Source organism: Ovis canadensis, chromosome 3, assembly GCF_042477335.2.
Source record: "Ovis canadensis isolate MfBH-ARS-UI-01 breed Bighorn chromosome 3, ARS-UI_OviCan_v2, whole genome shotgun sequence".
In the NCBI taxonomy this organism is placed as follows: Eukaryota; Metazoa; Chordata; class Mammalia; order Artiodactyla; family Bovidae; genus Ovis; species Ovis canadensis.
The window spans coordinates 2,562,247-2,571,394 of record NC_091247.1 but is presented as its reverse complement, the minus strand read 5'-3'; the positions used below and the strand labels follow the sequence as shown (position 1 = coordinate 2,571,394).

The 9,148-nt window shown below is 62.3% G+C and overlaps 2 protein-coding genes across 2 annotated transcripts in view; one reads left to right on the top strand and one right to left on the bottom strand.

Moving 5' to 3' along the window:
* Positions 1–274: 274 nt before the first annotated feature.
* On the bottom strand, positions 275–8,537 carry MYMK (myomaker, myoblast fusion factor). The gene is made up of 5 exons (XM_069579848.1): positions 8,167–8,537; positions 4,495–4,609; positions 4,128–4,276; positions 1,565–1,681; positions 275–971 (listed from the first exon to the last, which is right to left on the bottom strand). Exons 1-5 carry the CDS (start codon positions 8,458–8,460, stop codon positions 822–824), a joined length of 825 nt encoding a protein of 274 aa, XP_069435949.1. The 5' UTR covers positions 8,461–8,537; the 3' UTR covers positions 275–821.
* The window catches only part of ADAMTSL2 (ADAMTS like 2), a 47,211-nt gene continuing 42,006 nt past the window's right edge, over positions 3,944–9,148 (top strand). The window contains exon 1 of the mRNA XM_069579845.1: positions 3,944–4,300. The gene's annotated coding sequence lies outside the window, so the exon portion shown is untranslated. The remainder of the gene's footprint in view (positions 4,301–9,148) is intronic.

Below are 9,148 nucleotides of genomic sequence, written 5' to 3'. Positions count from 1 at the left end.
TTCTGGACCCGGGCCCACCCTGGGTGGGATCTCGAAAGCCCTGAGGGCACTCCTGAGTGAGGTTCCCCTAAGTGGTGCCAGGCCCGGTGACTGTGGGCTGAGGTCAGTGCTGCCGTCTCGAGCTCTGGGCCGGAAGAATCCCATGGGCAGAGGAGCCGGGCAGGCTACAGTCCATGGGGTCTCGGAGTTGGACGTGACTGAGTGACTTTCATACTATAACCTTAACCCTACATCACTTTCCAACCTTCTCTCCCATCAAAGTAGGGTACCTCTGTGCCTTGAACTTGCCATCTACTCAGACTTGCTTTGAGGACTGGATGAAATGATGAGGGTGGACAGGACATGGAGATGGCTTGATTCAGGGGCCTGGCGGGAAGGGCAGCAAGCGCCAGAGTGGCCTGGCTGACCCTGGTGAGCTGAGCCTAAGGCACAGCTCAGGAGTGGGGAGACCGGTTGCCAAGAGAAAGCAGGTGGCAGGTGACGTGGGGAGCACAAGGCCAGGGGCGGCGGGCAGGCCCCTTGTCGCTGGGACTGGGCGGGTTGTAGGGGGACAGATGCTGGCTCCAGGGCTCTGCAGACACTCCCATCTGCCAGGACCTTGGCCTAGGAGAAGGGAGAAAGTTCTTTTCTTTCCAGCGTGGTGCTTAGCACCCAGTACAAACCAAATGAGTGGGTTCTCAAGAAGCGCCCGGCCTGTGCTTCCCGAAGCCCTGGAGAGGCCTCAGGCTCCGAGGAGGGATGTTCCTCCAGGTCGGGCAGGACGGGGCGCTCTTGGCAGGCCGGGGACAGGGCAGGGCGGGGCTCAGAGCCAGAATGCACGGTCAGATGCAGGCACAGCAGAGGGTGGAGCAGTCCAGCTTGGCGGGGGCCCCTGCACTTCCGGCCTTCTTGTTGACCTTGGGCAGCAGCAGGGTGAAGGACATGGCCAGGGCGCAGTGGTAGGAGCTGTGGACGTAGGTGTAGTCCCAGTCCTGCGGGGGCGGAGCGGGACCCGTCTGTGGCCTCAGCCCCCGCCCCAAGGCCAGTCTTCCTCCACCCGTCACACTCCCCCCGCCCCCCCCGCCCTGGGCTTCGGGCCTGGTGAGACCTGGCACTTGCCAGGGTCAGCGTGCCCCTCCCCAACCACCCAGCTCGTCCCTGGGAGTCTGGCCAAGTATCCCCCCGAAGAGGCTTCCTGTCACTGTCCAGCGCATGGTGGTCTTGCCCTCCATGCCTAGACCACCGAAGGTCTGTGCTGACTCACCAGGGCTTTGCCGGTGGGGTGGGGCTCCTCCCCCCGCCATGTCTTCCCCCCACTTTCCCCTCTTCCCCCCTCCTCCAGGTGTGGCTCCTTCAGGGCTGTGCACCAACCAAGTGCAAGCTGTCTGTACCCCCCGCCCCTGGAGATGCTGGTGGTGCCGGGGAAGGACCAGGCTGTGACTGAACGGGGGTGCTGGTGTCAGCAGGAGTGGGGTGCTGCTGGAGCCTCCTGGAGGGGTGCGGCCCCATCCAGCCTCAGGCCAAGCAGGCTGGGGCTGGCCAGGGCCTTTGTGGGGGGCTCCTTCCCCACCCCCTCCCAGAATACCTCGAAGAAGAAGCGCAACATGAGGGCTAGGGCCCCGAAGCAGAGGCCGGGGCCTATCTGCTGGGCGTACACGCTCTTGTCCGGAAACAGGCGCCGCGTCTCCTTCATCTGCTGCAGCTGCGGGGACGGGGCCAAAGGGAGAGCCTCAGGCCCCGGCCGCGGGCACTCGCACCCCGGGCACCCTCGGGGGGGCGGGGAGCGGGGCTCGGGGAGGGGCCCAGACGCATCGGGCTCCATGGCTGCAGGACCCACGGGAGGCCCTGCCTGGGTGGGCGGACTGCGGCTGCCCTCAGCCCCTTGACCCCAGAAAGACCCCCTGCCCCATCTGCCTCTTGGAGAAACCCTTCAAATTTCCAGCCCCAGGAGACCAGTTGCATGGTGTTCTCCAGCCAAAGGGTGACGGCGGTGTGGGACCCGCCCTCCAGCGTGACCGCAGGAGAGAGTGGGGTGCGTGTGGCCGACCCCGCGAGACCTCTGGCCACTTTCAAAGTGGACCGACTCATCATAGCATTTCTTAGACAAACCTTCCCAGCACGTGAGACGGCTGTGCCTCAGCTGGGCTGCCTAGAGTAAGACTCAAGTAGAAAGTAGAGACGTGGGTTCACATTCGCTAAACAGATGAAGAAGAAGCAGGTCCACGTCCAGAGAACCCGAGCCGCGACTGCCACAGCCGGCAGGGCGTTTCGGATTCCAGCAAGGGAGCCCGCTGTCACACACGCTCTGGGTGGCGGACACCCCACCTCCAGCGTCTCACAGAGACTGTGAGTAGCTTCCTGCTGGGTCAGGGCCGGTTTTGCAGAGAAATAAATCCTGCACCGATATCTGGTGTTAAGTTTTCTGGAATTTTCCACCACTGGTGAGGACTCAGGACCTGCAAAGTCGCAGGTGGTGTGCGGGCACGGCTAGACAGTGTGACTCTGAGCGCAGGTGCCCGGGGACCCAGGAGGCCTCCTTCAGCCCACCCAGCACCTTGGAACTCGAGGCCCCTGCCCCAGGGGGTGCCCGGCCTGGCCCCTCCCCCAGCTCTGGTCACCCATCTCTCTGCCTTCCTCTCCCTGACCGTTGCTCAGGAAGGGACGAGGCTCCGGGAGAAAAATGCACCCTCATTCCAGGAAACAACCGCCCTGGAAAAGCCAAAATAAGCTGCACATTCAATGGTCTAGAAAACACAATCTGAGCCCCAGATGGAGGGAAGCAGGCAGCCTGGGTCCCCGTGGGGCTTCACGGGGGCACAGGCAAGGGACTTCTCTCCCGGCTAATTAGAATCCAGCCCAGAGCCAGACGGGTCAAGATTCTGGAGGAGGGACAGCCCTTCAGGGCAGAACAAGGAGCCTTTATCCCACTTCCTGCCAGGGAGGGAGTGAATTATCAGAGAGGGGAGCTCTCTGTGTTTATGCATTCCAGAATGTTAATTAACGTGGCCCTTCCTCGGGTCCAGACAAGTCAGACCCCAGCGCGCTGCCTCCCCTCGCCTCTCTGAGGGCCTCCCGGGTCAGCGTGGGGCCAGCTTGGCTTGCCCGAGATGTGAGGAGTCACAGCCTGGCCTTGCTTGTCCTGCCGTGACTTCTTGTCAAGTCGCTGACCTCCCAGCCTTGCTTTCTTCACTAACCAGACGGCAAACTAAATCCTCCACTCTCTGGGCACAGGGAGGAGGGCAGCGTTTGGAAAGCTCACCCCCAGGACTTCATTTTCCCTCCCCAGACTGCACAGTGGGTCACTGGGCACCTTCTCATCCTCTGCCCAGCCCCACCTCTTTCCCAGGTCTGTGTCTGGTCCCCTCGAGGCGCAGTTCCTTAACCCTGCCCTGGGGGCCCAGGAAGTACCCTGGGTCTACTCTGCCAAACACCTTCTTTCACTTGGACTAGTTTGCGTGGGTTTCAGTCCTTGCAGCCAGGAGGGCCCTTGGATGGGCGAGGCCTGGGGACCGTATGTAAAAGGCCTTGTGAGTGTTAGATTCCTGTGTGCCCAGCGAAGGGCCATCGGTGTTGGAAACTCTGGCTCAGGCTGCTTGCGTGCTCACGAGTGACCCCGTCTTCCTGTGGACCTCATACTACATCCTCCCTTTTCATTGGAACCAGGCTCAAGGCTCACCTCCTCCAGGAAGTCTTCCCAGATTAACCCAGGCCACTTCCAATTGACGCTGCATCTCTAAACCAGCCATTCTCTTCAATAATAATAACGATAGCGATGCCTATAATAGCAGCTCCTATTTGCTGAGCATATTAAAAGCCAGGTTCCATGCCAGTCCTTGGAGTGCTTTATCTCAGTTAATCTTTGAACCGACCCCTGTGAAGCAGGTACTGAACCGTAACACCCATTTCACAGATACGGAAAATGCGGCAGAGAGATTAAGTAACTTGGGTTAGATCCAGCGCTGGTGAGTCCAGACATGATACAAACTAGGTCTGCAAGGCGGGGGCAGCCGACAGTCACTTCCTGTGCGTTAGCTGAGGCCCTGTGTCCAGCCTGCTGACCCACGAGATGGGAGGTGGGTTGAGACCCCGAGAGGGAAGAGTCTCCGCCAGGGGAGGCGGCCCGAGCGTTGAGGCTCGCACGTACGCACCCACTTGGCCGCGATGATGAGGATGGCCGAGCCGATGGGGCCAGAGTACACCCCGTAGCCCCAGCGGTCGTGGTAGATCCGCACGGCGATGGTCAGGACGCCAAACATCACGAAAGTGGACCGCTTAGGCTCATCGAAGTCGGCCAGCGCTGCGGGGGAGAGAGCGGGGTGAGGTGAGGGGCCTTTTCTAGACGCACGGTTTCCAATGGTTATGAAAAATGGGAGTCGAGGCACTGACGTCCTGCGTGCGCTTTCTCTCAGGGGAGCGGAGGGGTGGGCTGTCAGCAGGCCGGCCTGGGTGGACGGCGGGCAGTGGGGCATCCTGACCCCCTCGTGCAGGGCTGGGCTGCGGGCGGCGGCCACTCACCCATCAGTGAGACCCACATGCTGAGGGCCGTCCCGTAGATGCTGAAGTACTCCAGGACGTCGTGGCGCAGGAGGCAAAGCAGCGAGAGGCCGGGCCCGGCGCAGGCGTGGTGGAGCTGCGGGGGCCACGACGGGGGGTCAGCAGGGAGGCAGAGCGCCGGGGCCCCAGGTCCTGCAAGCCGGCACCTCGGGCGGGCCGCTGAACGGTCCCAGGCCTCTGTCTCCCCATCTGAAAAATGGGGGCGCTCTGAACCGTTCTCCCATAGGGTCCCCCAAAGCCCCACTGAGGTGGGGGCCCTCCCACACGCTCCACACGTTCCCCCAGCATCTGCTCAGCTGAGGCCAGAGCCTTTTCCCTTGGGTTCCAGTCTGCTCTCCCCTGGTCAGAGTGGGGACACCTCCTCTCCCGCAAGTGACCCTTCTGACCACTGAGCCTCTGGAGCCCTGGGAGGGGGGCTGGTGAAGACGCAGGCGCAGACCTAGCCTGCAAGTTGCCCTGTCTGCCGGTCAGGGTGGAGGTTGGAGGCTTGCTTTCTTAAGAAGCTCCCAGGCTGGTCTCAGGGTGCTGCCAGAAGGAAACCCATTTTGAGAACGACCGGCTGGCGACTCTCAGGTTCTGTCTGAGTGAGGACAGATGGCAGAGACGCCCCCCCTCACCAACCCCACACCCACCCGTGTGCAGGCGCTGAACTCGGCGCCTCGTCTCAGCCCCCGGCCTGACTCCGACGGTCGTCTCTCCACATCAACTTTGAAAGCAAAGGGCCAGTATTCTCAAAGCCGTCCACTTATTTCTGGACAACTCTCTCCTTTGGCTTACATGTTTCATCATTTTCAGCAATATTTAATTATGTGATGTAATTATTTTGACAAGCTCAAGGGCATAAACAGTCTTGGGGACCAGCACAATGGACTCTTGGTTAACCCGGCTCAGCAGGATGGAGAGGCGTGCAGGAGGGCAGTCCACGTCTGGAGATGCCAGGGGCGCTGTGGTGGGGGGTGGGGTGGGGTCAGAGGGAGCCTTGGGTTACCTGGTGCCTCGAGCCAAGGTGAGGGCAGCTTAGAGCTTCCACTGGCTGCAGCTGTATGCGACCTAAAGCTGCGGGCACCGAGGCGGCATTAACAGAGATATAGTGTCCAGAGCAGGGGAGGAGAGAGTGCTGCTCCTGTCTGTCCGGTCAGACCTAACTACAGGACCATGCTGAGCTTTGGGTGCCACGCCCTTTGAAGAGACACAGGGAAAGAAAAGGTGAAGGGGAGGAGCCAGGTGGTGGATATGACTGGCACAGGAAAGAGCAGAAGCTTCAGGTGGGGCCTGATTAGGGTGCTCACCCCACCAGGATAGAGGAAGGAGAACGCTTGCCCCCCTGCACGGCTCTGGCCGGCAGGGCCAGACTCTGAGAGTGACGCGGGTCCCCTTCTCCCCCAGCCCCAGCCCCAGCCCAGTCCCATCGTCCGCTGTCTCTTATGTATTCAAAGCTCCCGTAATACACGGGTCACTGTGTGGGACGGAAGACCTCATCGCTCTGAAATTCTGGATGCGGTCTGTGCCCTCGATCCCGACTGCCTTGTCCCAGCCATGACCCCAGCTCGCAGCAGAGCTGGCTTGCCCTCGGCCAAAGGCTTGCCTGTGAACTCGGATTCAAGGAGGCGGGGTTTGGAGCAGTTTGGAGGAGAGCTGGCCCAGGAAGGGACCTGCCCCCTGGGCCCATGGTTCACTGCTGCGGGACAGGTGGGGCAGGTCAGCTTCAAGGAGGGACCACGTGCCCAGGAGCAGGGAGGCGCGGCAGTGGGCACTCGGCCTCTGCATCTGCCAGGACGTGGCTCCGTGTGGCCCTGGCTGGGTGGGGGTGGGGTGTGGGGCTGGGGGCCTGGCAGGGAATGCATGGTCTCAGGTCCTGGCCGCGAGCTCGGAGGGGCAGCTGACGGCCCCTGGGGCCAGGGGGGGCTTCTGTCACGTGGTGACCAGAGCCCCTCGCCCATGGGGTGGTGTGGGCCAGGGAGTTCCACGGGACTGGGCGCACAGCGGGGCGTCCAGCCGGCTCACACCTTCTGGTCGGGACACAGAAGATGCCACGTGGGAGGCAGAAGCGGGGATGGTATCGGCTGTACACCAACACAGAATTCAAAGGGGAGCGATGGTGCCTCCGGGGGCTCCGGAGAAAGGGGCTGAGCGAGTCTTTATGGCCAGAGGACATTTGTCATGGAGGCAGCTGGCCCTGTCCCTCTGGCGGGGCAGGGTGGGGCTGGTGGGGTGGGTGGAGCAGGCCTCTGAAGCCAGCCTCGAAGGCAGCTGCGGGGCCAGCTCACCCCGGCAGGGAGGGGGGGCCCGGCAGTGACCGTGGTTTCCTGGGCCGGGTCTATCGTGGGCTCTTGGAGGACGAGACCTCGGCTCCTCTGCCCGGCCGCAGGCCCTCGTCCCTGCGGAGAAGCCCCCTGCCTGCTTGGCCCCAGTCTCCCACCTGCTGGGCAGACCTCCTGGCCCTCACCCAAGCCGGGGTCCTGAAGGGGGGAGGGAAGATGCCGCGAATGAGCAGGGAGGGGCTGGTGCTGGGGAATCGAGCTGCCCGGGGCAGGGGGCAGGCCACCTCCCACACAGAGCTCGGGGTCACTGACCTCCCCCCGAGCATGCCGCCCCAGGGAGGTGGGCTTCAGTCAAGGCTGGGACTGATGGAGTATGCTGGGGAGTCAGCGGGGCCCCTCAGGGGGGTCCACTGGGGAGAGTGGTGGAAGGAGCTTCAGAGGGACAGGGGTAAGGGGCAGGACGGCACTAAGGCATAGAGAGATGACGAGTGGGTGGGTGGATGGCTGGACAGGCAGGTAGAGAGGCGACTGGTAACATACATGTATGGATGACTGATCACAGAGAGAGTGCATATGTAGGGAGGTGGACAGACAGCTAGACAGAAGCCAGCGGGATGGATCCATAGAGCCAGGAAGACGCACGGAGGCTGAGGGGGACGAGGCCAGGGAGGGAGGGACCCGGAGACGCAGAAAGTCCGTTCCATGGGCGTGCAGCTCCAGAAATCGAGAGGGAGCCAGACACAGACGGAGAAACAAAGAGAAGCAGGCCCAGAGGGAGTCAGTGAGAGAATCAGAGGGAGACCCACAGGGAGGTGGGGGCGGCGGCAGGGAGCAGGGGCCAGGAGCCAGCAGCCAGAAGCATTAATAGAGCGAGAAGGGCCCAGAGAGAAGTGCAGGCCCCACGAAGGGGAGACGCGCGCACGTGAGCAGGCCGTCCGGAGCCGAGGCCTGCTGCCGCGTCCCGGAGGCAGATTCCTTGGCTCCTCATGCTCTCTGGGCCCTGCTAGCCCCCCTGCGGGGCCCGGGGTACCGGGGGCGGGGCGGGGAGCCAGAGCCAGGAGCCACCTGGGGGGGATCGGCCAGAGACAGGAGGAGGGGAACCTTGGAGGGGCCGGGCCTGGACCGACTGTCCCTGGCCCCTGTGGGCTTGGTCTTACTCACACCAACCCTGGAGGGCCTTCCTGGCCCAGATGGGAAAACTGGGGTCCAGGGAAGCGAAGGGGTCCCCAGCCCTCCCTCCTGGGCTTTTTCTTTCACCCCCCGTCACTTTCCTCCATAACCCAACACAGGGAAGTGGTGAGAAGGCAGCCCCGACCTCCGTCCCTGGGAAGGTGCGCTGGGTGGACGGTGGGGTCCTCTCCCCGAGACTTACCGCCAGAAAGAAAGTGGTGAAGAGGTAAACCATGGCCTCCATGTGGAACCGCCTTCTGGCAGCGATGCTGACCGTGGGGAGGAAGGCCAGGCTGCTGACTGTGGGCAGCAGCAGTTTAGCCATGAGCGTCCCCATGGGCTGGGGAGGAGGGGCGGGGTGCCGGCCGCCGGGGTCCCCAGGGCAGGGAGAAGAGAGAGAGACGGACTGCTCCTTCCAGTGGGGGCCCCGGTGGCAGCTGCGGCTTAAATGCCTTGAAGGAGGCAGGGATGGGAGCGCACATGTCGAGAAGCTCATGGGGAGGGTCCAACAGCTGACGGGCCATGTGACCAGCACTTGTCTCTGTTTTTTTTGGGGATAGGTCAGAGTTGTTGATTCAGGGAGACCATATTTCTCTCCTCTGAGGCAGCAGCTCTGGAGAAAACTCCCCCGTGAGCACAGTCCCCAACGTCCAGCCACGTTCCACCCTGGCCCCTCCTCAGGGCGCTGGGGAGCCCAGAACGAGCAAGAACAGACGCTGTTACTTGAGTCACACAGGGGGGCAAGAGGTGGGAGAACCCAAGGGTTAGCCAGTTCCCCTGGAGAAGGAAACGGCCGCACACTCCAGTACTCTTGCCTGGGAAATCCCACGGATAGAGGAGCCTGGCGGGCTACAGTCCACAGGGTTGTAAGAACTGGACACACCGCCAATCACTACAAGGGCCTTGCAGCTAAGTCTCACGTTTAACCAGCCGGCGTCCACGTCTTGCTCGCCTGCTCTCGCCCCAGACAGGTTTCCTTGGTAACTAAATGAATGAAACGAACCTTCCTTTCTGTTTGGTTACATTGATTCAAGCCTGAAGCGTACGGACCAGGAACTTCTCTATCAGGGTCCCCGAGGCAAGGCCTCCGCCAGCCCTCTCAATGTTCCTTCGGGAGATACTCTTCCCTTTTTGAAGAGGCCTGGGGGGAGCTGCCTGGCAGAGGGCCCCCATCCTCTGGCCAA

What these genes read in the sequence shown, in the direction of transcription:
- MYMK (XM_069579848.1), bottom strand. Translation starts at nt 8,460, where the DNA reads ATGAGCTTCTCGACATGTGCGCTCCCATCCCTGCCTCCTTCAAGGCAT. An exon ending in TCACCACTTTCTTTCTGGCG is followed by an intron (nt 4,610 to 8,166) that starts GTAAGTCTCGGG and finishes TGGCCCCCGCAG; the next exon opens with CTCCACCACGCCTGCGCCGG. An exon ending in TGTTGCGCTTCTTCTTCGAG is followed by an intron (nt 972 to 1,564) that starts GTATTCTGGGAG and finishes CCGCCCCCGCAG; the next exon opens with GACTGGGACTACACCTACGT.